Source organism: Felis catus, chromosome D2 (genome assembly GCF_018350175.1).
Source record: "Felis catus isolate Fca126 chromosome D2, F.catus_Fca126_mat1.0, whole genome shotgun sequence".
In the NCBI taxonomy this organism is placed as follows: domain Eukaryota; kingdom Metazoa; phylum Chordata; class Mammalia; order Carnivora; family Felidae; genus Felis; species Felis catus.
Genome location: NC_058378.1, coordinates 52495361 through 52512054, shown reverse-complemented (window position 1 = coordinate 52512054; position 16694 = coordinate 52495361). Strand labels below are relative to the sequence as shown.

At 40.0% G+C, this 16694-nt stretch overlaps 2 protein-coding genes across 14 annotated transcripts in view; one reads left to right on the top strand and one right to left on the bottom strand.

The window, feature by feature from the left end:
• Positions 1-2370, bottom strand: part of MARCHF5 (membrane associated ring-CH-type finger 5) — a 57289-nt gene extending 54919 nt beyond the window's left edge. The window contains exon 1 of the mRNA XM_003994212.6: positions 2239-2370. Coding sequence (XP_003994261.1) covers positions 2239-2273 — 35 coding nt within the window. The 5' untranslated portion in view covers positions 2274-2370. The remainder of the gene's footprint in view (positions 1-2238) is intronic.
• Positions 2371-2467: 97 nt separating this feature from the next.
• CPEB3 (cytoplasmic polyadenylation element binding protein 3) overlaps positions 2468-16694 on the top strand; it is a 196526-nt gene continuing 182299 nt past the window's right edge. For 5 of the 13 annotated variants that reach the window (XM_023240737.2, XM_023240736.2, XM_023240724.2 and 2 more), the window contains exon 1: positions 2664-2899. In XM_023240737.2, coding sequence (XP_023096505.1) covers positions 2812-2899 — 88 coding nt within the window. In that variant the 5' untranslated portion in view covers positions 2664-2811. Of the gene's footprint in view, positions 2600-2663; positions 2900-3471; positions 3558-16694 lie in introns of those variants that run through there. The other 8 variants (XM_023240728.2, XM_023240727.2, XM_023240726.2 and 5 more) reach the window with 6 other exon arrangements.

Here is a 16694-nt window from a genome sequence, read left to right as displayed (position 1 = left end):
TTGGTTATATGAGAATCTTAAGCACCTTCTGTGTGCCTAATACATAAAATAGCATTTTACTGTTTTATAAAGTGCTTACACGTGTTCTCATTTGATAAAATCCTGTGAGGTAGGATATTATTTTATAAATGAGGATGGATAGCCTCAGATTTAAGTGCAAAAATTCACATAGCTGGTAAATGGCAAAATGACAATTTCAAGATCACTGTCTCTAAAGCCCAAACTTTTCTTCAGGAATCTCTACTCTTACCATGAAACAATCCCTTAGGGTTTACAGCAGTGGTTTTGAACCACATCAGAAACACCTGGCAAGCTTTTAAAACTACAGATGCCCAGGCCCCATCTTTCAGAAATTTGTGATCTGACTGGTCTTGAACAGAGCTAGGCATCCATCCATAGTTTAAAATGCTCTCCAGGTGATTCTAACGTGCAGCTTGGTTGCAAACTACTGAGATAATAAAAGTCTTCGTCATCTTAATCTACCTTGAGGTATGTCAAAAAGGTACAAAAGATGAAGATAAGCCAATATTATAGTCATCAGCTTCAATAAACGGAGTCAGAATTTCCAAGTTTCCATTGAGAAGTTCTGAATGCCTTATGAGCACTCCTTGGCTTTTTACTTCTATGGAAATCTCTAAAGAGTGTATGAAAGCCAGGTCACTTTTGCACACAAAAATCTTTCTAAAAGTCACCTATGTAAGAGTGAAAGCACCAGACACTCAAAGGAAAAAAAAAAACAAAACCAAGTACAACATATCCCGCACCAGAATAGGGTCTCATTTGATTGGAACTGGCAGTGGACACAGGTGGTCTTCTCTGGGCATATGTTAGTAGTCCTACGCAATTTGCCAGTATGCTGAATTATAATGAAGGAAAAACCTGCTAACTTATCACACCCTGAGGCAACTGGGGAAAACGACACAAAAGTTCATGCATTTGTTCATAAAACAAATATTTACTGATGACCTACTGAGTACCAGGCTCTGTTCTAGAATTTAAGATAAATAATGAGAAAGTTTCTGCTTTCTAGGAGCTTATAAAACTACTTATATTAAAAAAGGGGTTAGTCAATACAACCTGACAACCTGACCTGAATGCTGACCTTAAACAAAGCTGAATTAATCACTGGGTCACCCCTAACTGAATAAAGTCCACAATATGATTTTTATCAATTCTGGTGTCTCAAATTCTAAGCTCCAAAGGAAATGTCTGTTCTGTCACTCTGGGAGGAGATGTACTCTTGGGTGATTTTCGTTCTGGGTGTGGCTGATCCAAACAGCGTTTAACTGGGTATAATCTCAGTTAAGGGAGGCCTTTCATTTAACGTCTTATTGGTGGAACTTTACTCTGTACAAAGAACTGTATCACTTGCTTAACAAGGTGGCAAGTGGTCTGACAATTGTAAGCAACTGCAAACATTATGTATTAACCTGTAATATTCCCAGGAATTTAAGACCTGGCGAGGGAGAAAGGTGGATTGAGTCTCCAAAAACTCATGGAAGAACCCATGAACTAGAATTTGAACAGCAGAGGGCGGTGCAACCGACTTCGCAAAAAAGAGTTTTACTGTCTGGAGCCCCCCAGGAATGGGCCACTGGCCCCAGTAAAAGACGAAACTTTCTTAGTGAACTCAAAATGTGCTAACTGTTCAGTGTTGTACTCATGCGGCTGTTTTCCACAACCTCTATTCTGGCCGTTAAAGCTCCCTTGCGGATACTCTTGCCCTTCCAGTTTGGGGGTGGGGATGGGATGGGGGAAAGGAGGAATAAAATCAGACTATCAGCCTTCTCAAAAGAATGCTTACTTACCCTTGGTTTTTGCAAAGAGTCTTAAAATCGTAGGGGATCATTCCCCTGAAAGATAGTCTGGTTGTTGTTGCCAGTGACATCGCTGGCAAACACGTTACAACATAGTTTTGGGGGGAGGGGAGGAGAGTGAGAAACAGAAAAAGAAACTAACGCCGTGGGTTAACCCAAACCCCTCTCACTTGAAAAGGGCGTTCCAACAAAACTCGACGCCACTCCCTAAGTTTCGCTTTAAGTCTACGCATCCGAGCCGCCCGCTCTGTCCTCCCCGAGCACGGACTCCAAACTTTCTGCCCCTCACACGGCCCCCCGGCCGTGGAACTCCTCCCGGCACGCCGGGCTCCGCTTACGGAGAGCCTCGAGGCCGGGCGCGGGCAGGACCAGCGCCAGACGAGGGTCTGCGGCTCGCTTTCTCCCCCAAAGCTGCCCGTACCTGTCTAGCATCTGCTGTAGGGCTTGGTCCGGCATCTTCGGCGGAGCCGGCGTACTCGGCCCTCCCCGGTGGACCTGGTCAGGGCCGGGCCCAGGGACAATAGCACTGAGAGGCGGCGGAGTAGGCCTCAGTCCCGCGGCAGCCGCGAACCCGCTGCCCAACCTCCCGGGGTGGCTCCGCGAGCCCGGAGGCGGCGGTGCGCGTCCTGCGGGCGTCCGGAGGAGGCGGTGGAGAGCGAGGAGGAGGAGCCTGGGGCGGGGAGGCGGCAATCGCGGCCCGGGTTCCTGCCCGTCGGCCCGGGGTTCCGGTCCATGGACCGCGGGCGCCGAGTTGCTGCTGGCGGAGGAGCTACCTCTGTGAGGTAAGAGTCACCGCCTCCGTGCGCGCCGGGGTCACGACGCAAGGCGGCCCAGAGCAGCCTGGGAGATGTAGTCCTCGGACCGTCCCCGCTGGAGGCTGCACAGCCCGCCCCGACCACCGCCGCCGCGCCCGCAGCCGCCCGGCCGGCGCCCTCCCGTTTCCTTCCTCCAGGGGGAAAAATGTCCTTCGGGCCGCTTTCCAGGAAGCAGCAGGATGTGCCTCTCCACTGTCAGTAGCAACAAGGTCAGCCCTCCCTGCCTGTTCTTTTCTCAGCTCTTGCCCTCAGGTGGGACCGAGCCAGGTGAGGGGAGGGGGCTGAAGGGCCATTTCTCTTCAGGGTCCCCAGCCCTGTTCGCGGCGTCGGGGCGGGCCGTGGAGGGGGTGGGGGTGGCAGAAGTGCCTTCGGAAGCCCTCGGCGCTGGGGCCAGGCTGTGCCGTGTCTGAGCTCGTTTTGGGGAGTTAACCCCCGCAAGGGGACGGATGCACTGGTGCGGGAGATTATTCCCAAGGGGGCGTGGGGGCCGCCTTAACCAGATGGTTCCCACCCGAGTTTCTCACTGTGTGTTTTGGGGGAGTGGTGGGGGAGAAAAGATTATTCTCTCCCTCTCTAAGAGCCTTCTATAATGTGCTTGGTCTTTCAAGGGCTCGCCGACAGTCTCCAAATGGAACATGTTCGTGAATAAACAGCTCTTGCTTACTCAGCTGTGGGTTGTCAGGGGTGTTTGTTTCTGTGCTGCTGGTCACTGTTAACCATTTAGAGTCGCTTTGACACCTCCAAGCAGGTGGATGTGTGTGTGTTGGGGGGGGGGAGGGGGTGGGAATCGAAAGGGAAAAATCATCAATCACTCGATGGGTTATTCTCTGACGCTCTAGGGACAGCTTTGGCGGGAGGAAAGAGCTGTTGGCTAAAACGAATGCGTCTTTTGGACGACCTGTGGCGTTCTCCAGTGCTGTGATTGGTAGGACGTCTGGTAGTTTTCCCTTGATTATGCCTAATTTCTGCCGCAAGATGTTTGATTTGTCTTGCAAGATGTTTGATTTTTCTTTAAAGTTAAAGTGTGTTTTTTACGCTCTTTTTAAATGTGGAATTTTATAATCAGCTCTTAATTCTGTTTCAAGTTTGCTTCCTGAATATATTTGAACTAGAGTGTACACTGCCAGAAACAACAACAACAACAACAACAAGTGAACAGAAGTTTATTTGGCCTCCAATTTCTGAAAGATGCTTTTATGAGAGGCTTTGACAATTTACATGACTATTTATAATTAACGATTCACCTTTTTCTCACGAAATGTAAAACAGGCCCCCGCTAGTGGAGGGAAATAAGAATTTAACTTACTCAGGGTTTTTGGTATTTTAAATTCCTATTTATTGCTCCTCCTACTGGGTAAGCCTTCCCTTACTGTGTATTTATCTCTTAAGTAGTTATGCACCGCAAGGAGATGGATATATATATCCTGCTCAAAAAAATAGAATTTAATCCTAGCATATTGATTAAGTAGGCTAGCGCAAACTCCCATCTAGTTTTATGATTTACGCTAAAAGGAGTTCTCACCTCATTTTGGAATTTATATTTGAACCCCTACTTACAAAGTAATACGATACAGTCTGTTCATAACAAAGCTGTGTGCAGATTAACATTATCTTTTAAAAGGGTTTTATATTAGAATTTTCATGAAAAGTCTGTTTCCTGGCTGTGTCAAAAATCCTTCAAAATAGAAAAAATATAGATGTTACTCATCTTAAAAGTGATTAGCATGTGACCTAGTAATTCCACTCCTTGTTATTTATCCAAGAGAAATAAAAACACATGTCTAGACAAAACTTGTATGCAAATTTTCATAGCAGCATTTTCCCTAATAGCCAAAAAAGTGGAAACAACCTAAATATCCATCAACTGATGAAAGGATAAATCAGATGTGGTATATCTATGCAATAGAATGTTATTAGATGATAACAAGGAATGAAGTTCTGATTCTTGCAACATGGATGAACCTTGAAAACATAGGCTAAGTGACAGGAGCCAGTCACAAAAACCACATATTTATTGTATGATTCCATTTATATTAAATTTTAAAAATAAAAAAATTCATAGACAAATAAAGTAGATTAGTGATTACTTAGGGCTGGCGCGGTGAGAGAGAAAAGAGGAGAGACTGTTAATGAGTACAAGGTTTCTTTTTGGGGTGAAGAAAATGTTCCAGAATTTGAATGGTGATAGTTACACAACATTGTGAATTATATCCCAGTTTAAAAAATAATATAAAACAAAATTAGATTCTAGTGATGACGGTAAGCTCTTTATACTAAAAAAATTGAATTGTACACAATATGGGTGAATTTTATGGTATGTAAGTTATATCTCAAAGCTGTTAAAAAAGTAATTAGCTCCATATAAAATGTTCATAAGGACAACTCATGATTTTTTACTATAGAATTTTAATTTTTAAATATATTTTAGTTAGTATGGGTAAAAATCATGATTGATAAAACTCATGAAATAAATTAATTCCTTGTATTTGAAATGGGTGACACGTATAGCCTAAATTTCAATTTGTCTGTCAACTTTGTTTTCCTCAGCTCTTGGATTTAAAAATAAGACTCAGAATAATTGGAATTACAATTTAGTCTCTGATCTTGAAGGAAAAAAGTCTTAATTACTTAGATCTGAGTCTCACCAGAGGGGGGGAAAAAGTTGAAATATACTGCATTTTATATAGGGTTAGAGGCTTGTGGTAAATGATATTCAGGCAAGAGAGTTATGGAATCCTAGAAAATATGGAATATATTAATAATTTTGTAATGGGTTTAGAATAAGCTGAGTACAGAAGGGCTCTAAATATGTCCGGAAATTTAAAATAGTATATTACTTTAATGTTCTTCCATCACCCTTGTTTTGAACTGTCTGCCAAAAGGGGCTCTGGAGATATTACATGGAGAAATAGTATAAAATAAACAAGTGCCCTCCAAGGAGAGTTGTCATTTGCTAAATTTGGTAATAAACTGCAGGCTGAGTCCACATTGCAGGCCAAAGAGAGTTCTTCATTAATTCACTCTGCAGATGTTTACAGAGGACTTATGATATGCTTAGGTACTCCAGTAGCCAATTAAACTACTGTTTTAAGAACATACAAACTCCCTAATGATGCTTATACTAAAAAAATAAAACAAGGTAATTACATATGAAATATTACATAATGATATGTGGCGTCATATGATGAAGTACCAAATGAATAGCGTGGAAATACGAAGTGATTTAGAGGTTTAGAGGCATCTGTTAGGGGCTGGTGTATTAAAGAGAACTTTACGAAATAAGGGAAATTTAGGCTCTACCTTGTAGCAGTAGGAAGAATTGTAGGTGAATAAGTGAATTGTAGGTGTATGTAGATGAGGAGGTGGAGAAGGGTCTTGGGTCTGGATAAGGATGAAAAGATGTAGAGAGAGGAGTTAACCTCTGTTATTGTAGGTCTCTGTTGAGTGAGAGTGAAAAATACACTGTTGGCTAAGTAGGGAATAGATAAAAAGGCCTTGAATCTATTCTTTCAACAAATATTTATTGAATGCGCACTATTTATGTGACAGGCACGAATAAGATAGGCACTGGGGATACAATAATGAGCAAAAGCAAGCATATTGCTTACCTTTGTAGAGTTTATAGTGAGAGAGAGAGAATCACATAATTTTTTTAAATTTGCAAATGTACATAGTGTTATGAGAGATTATAGCTAGGGAATTGACCTAGATAGGGAGGTCAGGAAAGTGTCTCTCAGGAAGTGTCCATTATGCTGAAACCTGAGGAAGAGCAAGAGTTAACTAGAGAAGAGGAGGAGGAATGAGCAATCCAGGCCAAAGAACAGCATGTGCAAATACCCAGGGAAGGAAAGGCCTGTGATGAATGGGGGGCCCTGAAACAAAAAGGGAACTTGGGGCAGAATGAGACCAAAAAGGTGAATCAAGTGATAGAAAATGAAGAACTTTGTAGACTAATTTGAGGAATTTTGCCCTTATCCTAGAATCCTGCTGGGAGGAGTAGTTTAGACGTAGGAAATCAACTCTATTCTTTAGGAATAGAGAATGGGAAGTTAACTTATGGTTCTTAAGCCTGCTGTGAGTCAGAGACTCACCCTGGAAATTCTGATGTGCCTTGTCATTGTGCCCAATTAGCTGTTTTGTTTTGTTTTGTTTTTTAACAAGTTCTGTAAGTGATTATTAGACCACTGGTATCTGAGGAAATACTGCAGTGGGTGGAGAGCCTACGTTTAAGTCTTAGCATTGCCACTCAGAAACTCAGCAACTGTGGGCAGGTTATTGAATCTCTTTAAGTCAAGTTTCCTCATCTCCAAGGGAAAGAGCTATAGCATTTACTTCATTGGATTGCTGGGAGGATTAAATGAGAAAATTCATTTAAATTGTTCAGTACGGTGCTGGGTACATGGTAAGAGCTCTATTGGTGTTAGCTCTTAATTATTACTAAAAGTTCTTGAATAAAGGTGAGAATGATTTAGGGGGATTAATTTTGAAGTAGTATGCAGGATGAATTAGAAACAAAGACAAGTTAGATCTCAGTAACTTGGCCATGGTCTGGAACTATTTTCAAAAGTTTACTTTAACACAGCTATTAGTTCTTGAAGATCCTTGGATAGGCTAAGTAGTTCTTAAGTAGATAATGTCTCTAAAGGACTTTTATGGGGGGACTTTGGTCCCCAGAGTACATCTTACTGGCTTAGAATCTATAGGATTACTTTGAATTGGCTTAATTCTGGACAGAGGCTTCACTGGCCCTTGTAGTGGACAGCCTAAAACCTATTTATCTTTATTTGCTGCTTAGAGAATAGAATCCTAACAGCTTATATCCACTCTAATGCAGTAGATATTAACAAAGAGTAAATAATTTTACATAATATCATCATGCACTAACTTGCCTTCTTCACTTCTTCATAAATATGGTGGAAGACCCATTACTTTTCATTATCTTTGCTTAAATTCCTCTTTGGGTTATGTGTCCCTGGGATATGCAATGGTGTGTCAAAAGTAGACAAAAATCACAGATAACTTGTCACATATTCCCTCTTGTATCCCTCTTGTGTCCCTGAAGTATCAGTTTTATGAGAAAATGTACATATAATGAATTTTCTTCCTTTTCAAACAAACATGGATGTCATAGAGCAGCAGTTCTCAAAATGTGGTCCAGCAGATCCCTAGGGCTACTTGAGGTCAAGATTATTTTCATAATAATACTAAAATATTATTTGCCCTTTCACTGCATTGGCATTTACTTTGACGGCACAAGTAATGATGGATGAAACCGCTTGTGCCTTAACACCATTAAAGGCATTGGTACTAACCTGTACTAATGGTTATATATTTTTTACCACCATGCACATGCAGTAAAAACAAACCAAAAGTTCACTTAAGAATGCTCTTGATTGGGGCGCCTGGGTGGCGCAGTCGGTTGGGCGTCCGACTTGAGCCAGGTCACGATCTCTCGGTCCGGGAGTTCGAGCCCCGCATCAGGCTCTGGGCTGATGGCTCAGAGCCTGGAGCCTGTTTCCGATTCTGTGTCTCCCTCTCTCTCTGCCCCTCCCCCGTTCATGCTCTGTCTCTCTCTGTCCCAAAAATAAATAAAAAACGTTGAAAAAAAAAAAAAAGAATGCTCTTGATTAAGCAGTAAAAAATATTTGATTAAATCGTGACCCTTATATACACACATCTTTAATATTCTGTGTGATGAAATGGGAAATGTGCACACATCTGCATCCAAATATGATAGTTGTCTCAGAGAAATACAAATGATTGAGATGCAAACTGAACTGGCTGCTTATGACAGACTATTTTTACCTGAAGGACTGACAGTAAAGAATTTAAACTTTTATGCTATAGAGAATACTGTTAAGAAAATGAAAAAAAAAAAAAAAAAGAAAATGAAAAGACATCCCACAGAGTGGGGAAAAATTTTGGAAATCATGTGTCTGAAAAGGGACTTGTATCTAGAGTACATGAGATTTATTACAATTTAATAGTAGAAAGGCAAATAGCCCAATTAAAAAATGAACAAAAGATCTGGATAGACATTTCTCCAAAGATATACAAATGGCCAGTAAACACATACAGAGATATTCACCAACCATTAGAGAGATACATTACCATTAACCAACATTAACCATTAGGGAGATACAGTTCAAAAAAAGGACAAATGTTGGTGAGAATGTGAAGAAATTGGTGTTCTAGTACACTGCCGTTGAGAAGGTAAAATGGTCCAGCCACTTTGGAAAACACTCTGGCAATTCCTCAAAAGGTAAAACCTAGTTTCCATATGACCCAGCAGTTCCACCCCCAGGTATATAACCAAGAGAAGTGAAAACATGCCTACATAAAATCTTGTATGTGAACGTTCATAACAGCATTATTCATAATAGACAAAAAGTGGAGCAGCCCAATGCCCGTCAATTGAGGAATGGATAGATGAAATGTGGTGTGTCCATGCAATGGAATATTGTTCAACAATAAGAAGGAACGAAGTACTGATACATGCTACAACATGGATGAACCTTGAAAACATTACACTAAGTGAAATAGTTCCAAATAGCACATGTTCTAGGATTCCATTTCATGAAATGTTAAGAGATAGAAAATAGATTATTGGTTACCTAGGACTATGGCAGATGGGGTCTTGGGCGTGGTGACATCTAAGGTGTGCAGGGGGGTTCTTTCTGAGGTGATGAAGGTGTTCTAAAATTGTAGTGAGGATTGCAACTCTGAATACACTAAAAGCCACTGAATTGTATACTTTAATTGGATGAATTACATGTGTTTGAATTATATTTCCATAAAGCTGCTATTTAAAGTAACACCAGATCGGGGCCACCTGCTTGGCTCAGTTGGTAGAACATGCAACGCTTGATCTTGGGGTTGTGAATTCGAGTCCCATGTTGAGTGTAGAGATTACTTAAAAATAAAATCTTAAAAAAACATCAACAATGGCACTGGATACTAAATGTACTCTTGATCTTGGGGTTGTGAGTTCAAGTCCCATGTTGAGTGTAGAGATTGCTTAAAAATAAAATCTTAAAAAAAATAATAATGGCACTGGGTGTTATATGTAAGATGAATCACTAAATTCTACTTCTGAAATCAATATTACACAGCGTGTGAACTTACTAGAATTTAAATAAAAACTTAAAAAAACAAAAACAGAGTTTACTTATTTCTTACTGTTTTTTTTTTTTAATGCTGTTTTTTAAAATGATTATTTTTGAGGACTAGAGAGCACAAATGTGCACATAGGGGAGGGGCAGAGAGAGAGGGAGAGAGAGAATCCCAAGCAGGCTCCATGCTGTCAGGGCAGAGCCCTATGCAGAACTCGATCCTACAAACTGAGACCATGACCTAAGCTGAAATCAAGAGCCGGACCCTTAAGCAACTGAGCCATCCAGATGCCCCACCTTATTACTGGTTTTAAGAGCTCTTTATACATTCTGGACACAAGTCCTCTATGAGAGATGTGTTTTTTTTTTTTTTTAATTTTTTTTAACGTTTATTTATTTTTGAGACAGAGAGAGACACAGCACGAACGGGGGAGGGGCAGAGAAAGAGGGAAACACAGAATCGGAAGCAGGCTCCAGGCTCTGAGCTATCAGCCCAGAGCCCGACGCAGGGCTCGAACTCGCGGACCACGAGATCGTGACCTGGCTGAAGTCGGACGCTTAACCGACTGCGCCACCCAGGCGCCCCGAGAGATGTGTTTTTATAAAGTTTATTCTTCCAACTCACATCTTTTTCACAGGAATATTTTTTGAAGAATAGGAATTTTTAATTTTGATGAAGAAAATTTATCATTTTTTTCTGAAATAGATCATGCTTATAGCATCAGGATTAAGTATTTTTTAATTCAAATGTGAATATATTCTATAAAAGGGGAGTGTTCTTAGAACATTGAATTTGGTATCAAACAGATCTACTTAAATAGGAAGTAAATAGATACTCTGACCTTGAGTAAATTGTGAATGTCTGAGCTTGTTTCCTTGATATAAATCTTTGGTGTAATATCATGACTCCTCTATGGAGTTTCTGGCAGGATTATAGTAGAAAATAAATGAAAAGGAGGAAAGAGTGTTGAACAAAACTAACTAACTAAATAAATAATTTAAAAAATTATGAAATGACACCAGATAAAACCTTAAAATCCATTATTAGTTGGCTGATTTAATAACATATGACACACCCATATAACATAATAACATATAGCTGAGCTATTGGAACAAATGAGGTATTTCTATACAGGCCATAAGGAAAAGTTGCCAAAGATTTAGTAACCATCAGTTAGGATTTTTTTGTTGTTTTCCACAGAAATCAACTACATAATTCAGCCTTTTAGGGGACATTTGCTAATGTGTAGAGACATTTTTGATTGTTACATAAGGGGATTTTACTAACATCTGCTGGGACCAAGGATGCTGCTAAATGTACTCTAATGCACAGAACAGCCCCTCACAACAAAGAATTGTGTAGCTAAACTGTCAGTAGTGCTGGGGCGCCTGGCTGACTCAAGTCATTGGAGCCTGCAGCTCTTGATCTTGGTTTGTAAGTTCAAGCCCCATGTGGGGTGTAGGGTTTACTTAAAAAATAAAATCTTAAAAAAAAAAAAAAGTGGTGCTGAGGCTGAGATATTCTGAACTAACTTAACTGAAGGGAAATTTCGTTGAAAAGATATGAGTTACTTAAGGCAAGACCAGGCTAGGAACAGTGAAGTAGGAGCTACACTAGAGAATATTGGTAGCAAAACATTCCATGTTTAAATGAGTACAGCACTGGAATGAATAAACTACAACTGTTTTTATTCTGCTCACAGTTCAGAATCTAAGGAGGGAGGATCTAATCAATGTTCCTTGCCACTTGGCTAAGGGCAGGCAGTACACCGTGAGTGAATGAAGGCAATTCCTCAAAAGGAAGTACATTCATTAGCAAATACTTATTGACCATATGTTTATGTTTCAGGCTTTATTTAGGTGCTGTGGATAGAGTAGAGCAGCAGAAATGAAAAGATCCTTGTGGAGTTTATATTATTAAGAGGCTAAATGAGGGCAAATCTTTAAGTAATAAAGAAGGTAGAATAGTTGCCAAACATCAAAACCAATAAATACTACCTGTATATTAAGTGAAAAAAGCAGGTATTATCCCACTTATTTTTTTTTTTTTATTTAGGATGTATATGTAAGGTTTCTAAAAGGATACATAGGAAATTGTTTTTTGTTTTTTTTTTAAATATTGCCTCTGGATAGTGAGACTGAATATGGGGAGAAGAGTCTACTTTTCATTTTATTACCTCATAATATTTTCCTTTTCACCATGAACATGTATTTTATAGTTAAGGTTTTATTAGATTAAAAAACAACAGAAGAAATCATTGCAGGTGAAGGATGATTAAAAGCTTTTAAAAAATCACAATATTGTGGTGCTCTGCTTATTATGGAAAAGCAGAAAGGAAGAAAGAACATCTGACTGGAAAGTGTGGCCTGTAATCATTTAACAAATATTTATTGAACACCTAGCTGCCTTAAATCTTTTTTGGAAAAGGTGGAGTATAAATATCAAACATCAGCCATGTGTGAGGCACACTGTGAGGTGCCATATCTGGAACAGGATTGAAATTTGAAAAAGATCTGACAACTGCCCTCACTGGTGCTTGTTGGCATCTACTTATTGACCACCAAATATGTGGCATGTGCTGGACCCTTTTTATACACATCATTTCAAATCCTAACAACAATCGTACCAGATAGGTATCTAGGTCTCCCATTTCACAGATGAGAACATTGAAAATTGGGAAGATGAAGTCATAGCAAATAATGGCATAGCTGACATTTGAATCCCAGTATATCTGACTTTACTGGAGAACAGTGTGTGAGTATGTGAATAGTTAAATAACAAGTAAAAAGGAAAGTAAAAAAGCAATCACAGGACTACCCTTGGTTAATTTTTGAAGAATTTTACAGATAAGTATTCCAGGAGCTGAGAGAAGGAAAAAGAAGTTGCTCATATTTGGAGCAGTCTGGGCAGGTTTCCTAGTTGGAGGAGTGGTTTGAATTGGGTCTTGAAGGAGTATATAAATATGTGAAGAGAAAGGCAGCGTGTCAACTTTTACTGAATGCCTGCTCGAGGCTAGAAACATCTCATCTCAGCCCCATATCCCCATTTGAGAGATGAGGAAACAGAGGCCTCACCTTACCTCCACCCCCTGCCAGGGACAGGCAATTAATAGGCATTAATTTTTGGCAATCGGATAGGTGAAAAGAGAAATTTGTTGTTACAGCCAAACACCTCTATTTTATAGCTTCTGGCTTTTAGTCTTGGGTAAGATGAGTTAATGGTAGGAGAGAAAGTATACATAATAAACTAATAGACCAGGATATACCCTTTTGGGAGAATAGATACTCAGCATAAGTAGTTTTCCTCTACTTAGGGAGTTTTAGGCCTTTATGAAGGTGTTCTATCTAATTTGAGCTTCTACAGCTGAAATCTCAACTTGGTAAGTCTTAGGAGGGTCATCCATTCAATCATTTATTGAACATTTCTTGAGCTCCAACTATGTACCAGACACTGTAGGAGATATTGGGGATACAAAGATATGAATAATACATGGTTACACTGTTTTTATTTTATTTATTTATTTATTTATTTATTTATTTATTTATTTATTTATTTGAGAAAGAAAACAATGGGGGTGGGGAGAGGTACAGAGAATAGAGGGAGGCAGAGAATCCCAAGCAGGCTCTGCGCTGGCAGTGCAGAGCTCAAGGCAGGGCTTGAACCCATGAGCCTAACCGTGAGATCATGACCTGAGCTGAAATCAAGAGGTGGATGCTCAACCAATGGAGCCACCCAGGTGCCCGTATTACACTATTCTTGTCATCAGGCTGCTTACAATTTAATGGAAGAGACATGTAGTCATATATACAATATATGGAAATGTGAATCCAGTATTTTTGAACATACTCTGAAAAACCTAGGAGTCCTCCTTGAGTCATTTTTCTCCTTTACCTCATCCTCCTACCCCTCAGTCAGTTACAAAATATGGTCCATTTATCTCCTAAATATTTCTCAAATACATTTATTTCCATTCTTTCCGCCTTCACCTCAGTCCTGTTGACTGTGTTCTCTTACCTTGTACTATTTAACAGCCTCAAATTGCCTCCCTGCATTCACTTTAACCCCTCTCCCCCTTCAACTGATTTGACAATTGGCCTTCTAGTCTGCTCTTTCTTCCTTTGACTCTCCAGTAGAGTGACTTTTTAAGAAATGTAGAACTAAAAAAAAAAAAAAAAAGGACTGATCATATTATCTGCTTAAAATCTTTCTGTGGGTTGTTTAAATCCTGGTGAGAAGGAGCCAATGGAAAGTATAAATTTAAATTTAGCAATTTTGGAGAAAAGAGGAATAATCTATAAATTGTACCTTATAGAATCTAAGCTTCATGAGGGCAGGGACAGGGACCCTATCTGTTTTGTTCAATGTATTTTCAAAATTTTTATAAATGTTTATTTACGTTTGAAAGAGAGAGACAGAGTGTGTGGGGGGGAGGGGCAGAGAGGGAGACAGAATGTGAAGCAGGCTGCAGGCTCCAGGCTCCAGGCTCTGAACTGTCAGCACAGAGCCTGAAGCAGGGCTGGAACTCACAAGCCATGAGATCATGACCTGAGCCTAAGTGGGAAACTTAACTGACTGAGCCACCCAGGCGCCCCTGTTTTGTTCAATATTATATCCCCAATGTCTAGCACAGAGCCTGGCCCATGGCATGTGTTCAGTAAATATTTATTCAAAAAAAGCAAGACACTTCTAAGGCTAGAATGAACCCTGTAATGTTTGGTTGGAATTGGAGGTATCAATACAAACTTATGATTTTATAGATATAAATAGATCTACACAGAGGTATGCATACATATACTTTCTAGCTCTATCTGCTGAGAGAACCTGAAGCAATGACACCCCAGAACCAGTGAATGTATCTAGTGGTATCTCCAATAAAGGGAACCCAAGCTCTTTAGAGAAATTAGCTCTTTGCTAATTCTAAACTGGCTCAGGAAAAGTACATGAGCCTGGAAAATCTGCGGTGACAGAAAGTAGGGATGTGCTCAAAAAAAGATGGGAGCATGTCAAAAAGACCTAGGAATCAACTTGAAGGGATTCTAGTGGAATAGGGGACATTTTGAGTAACAAAATACTAATACTAATGAATCATAACTCATGGAATAAAATATGAGTCCATGAGTCATTACTGATAAAAATAAATGACTAAATCAGGGGAGAAGGAAAAACTCTTCCTTAGAGTAGCATTCCAGATAATGTAGAAGAGTTGATAAAGAGCACAGATTACCATTTGCAAACACCACAGAAATAATTGATACAGGCAAGAATCATTAATGGATACTAAAATTACTGGGTGAAATTATGTTGGGAAACAGAATATTCACATAGAAAGTGTCTTCCCAAAGATATTTAAGTAAAAAGTGAATAATAGCTTTACAGTGGAGAAATCTGGCAGACCCTACTTTAACCAAGTGATCAAACTTAACACATGGGACAAATCCACATCCTGTTCCTTCTGAAATGATGCACTGAGCAGGACACAGTATCCCTTTTGTGGTATTATTGCCAAAAATGTATAGCCTGAATTTGATCACGAGGAAACATTAGATAAATAGTAATTGAGGTACATTCTACCTAATAACTGGCCGGTGCCATTCAACAGTGTCAGGGTCATGAAAGATAAAGGCTGAGGAACTATCCCATATTAAAGGAAACTAAGGAGACGTGACAAGTGAGAGCACTGTGTGATCCTGGATTGGATTCTTAGAAGGGACATTAGTGGGGTGATTGGTAAAATAAGGTATGCAAATTGTGTAATAAATCAATGTTATATCCTGATTTTGATAATTATACTGTAGCTATTTAAATTGTTAACATTTGGGGAATGTGGTTGAAAAGTATAGGGAAATTATTTTTTATAATATTTTTGCGATTCTGAAATTATCTCAAAATTAAAGGACGAAAAAGACCAAAATAAAATCCTACTTGTAATGGCTTTATATTGCCCTTGCTTACTTACCAGTTTCCCTTACTTACCTAAGCTCTAGAATGCTGGCTGGCTACTGGCTTTCTTCCCTAGTTCCTTGAATACAATGTGCTGCCTCCTCTTCAGAGCCTAAAGGTAGGAGGAACCTTGGTATTCTTTTTGAAATGAACACACTTCTTTTGAACTCTTTAAGGCTCAGCTTGTTTACTTACACAATATATTTTTTTAATTTTGGAGAGGGAGAGAGAGGGCATGAGCTGGGGAGAGGGGCAGAGGGAGAGACAGAGAGAATCTTATTCAGACTCCACACTTAGCGAGGAGCCCAAGGTGGGGCTTGATGTAGTGCTCAATCCCACAACCCTGGGATCATGACCTGAGCGGAAGTCAAGAGTTGGATGATCAACCGACTAAGCTACCCCTCAGCTTGCTTACTTTAGAAAACATTTTGACCCTGGGGCGCCTGGGTGGCGGAGTCGTTAAGCGTCCGACTTCAGCCAGGTCACAATTTCGCGGTCCGTGAGTTCGAGCCCCGCGTCAGGCTCTGGGCTGATGGCTCAGAGCCTGGAGCCTGTTTCTGATTCTGTGTCTCCCTCTCTCTCTGCCCCTCCCCCGTTCATGCTATGTCTCTCTCTGTCCCAAAAATAAATAAACGTTGAAAAAAAAAAGAAAACATTTTGACCCCCTAATTCATGTCCTGACATCATATGGTTTCATAACATCTAGTACTTTTTCATGGCATTTTTATCACAGCTTCTATGAAATTATTTATCATGATATTGACGAAAGCCTACTCACTGGTAATTAATGTTTATAAGAGATGGAGGGATTGTGTCTTCTTGCCCAAAGTTATTTACCTAAAGCCTTACAGTGACTATTTGAGGAATTAATACAAGTTATGAAGTGGAACATTCCCATATCCCCTGTAACAACTTGGATGAAATTGGACACAGGAGACATTTTAGGTTTGAGGAGATGAACATGGGGACCAGAATTGGTGGCAGTGACAGGAAAGGATAGAGGAGTCTT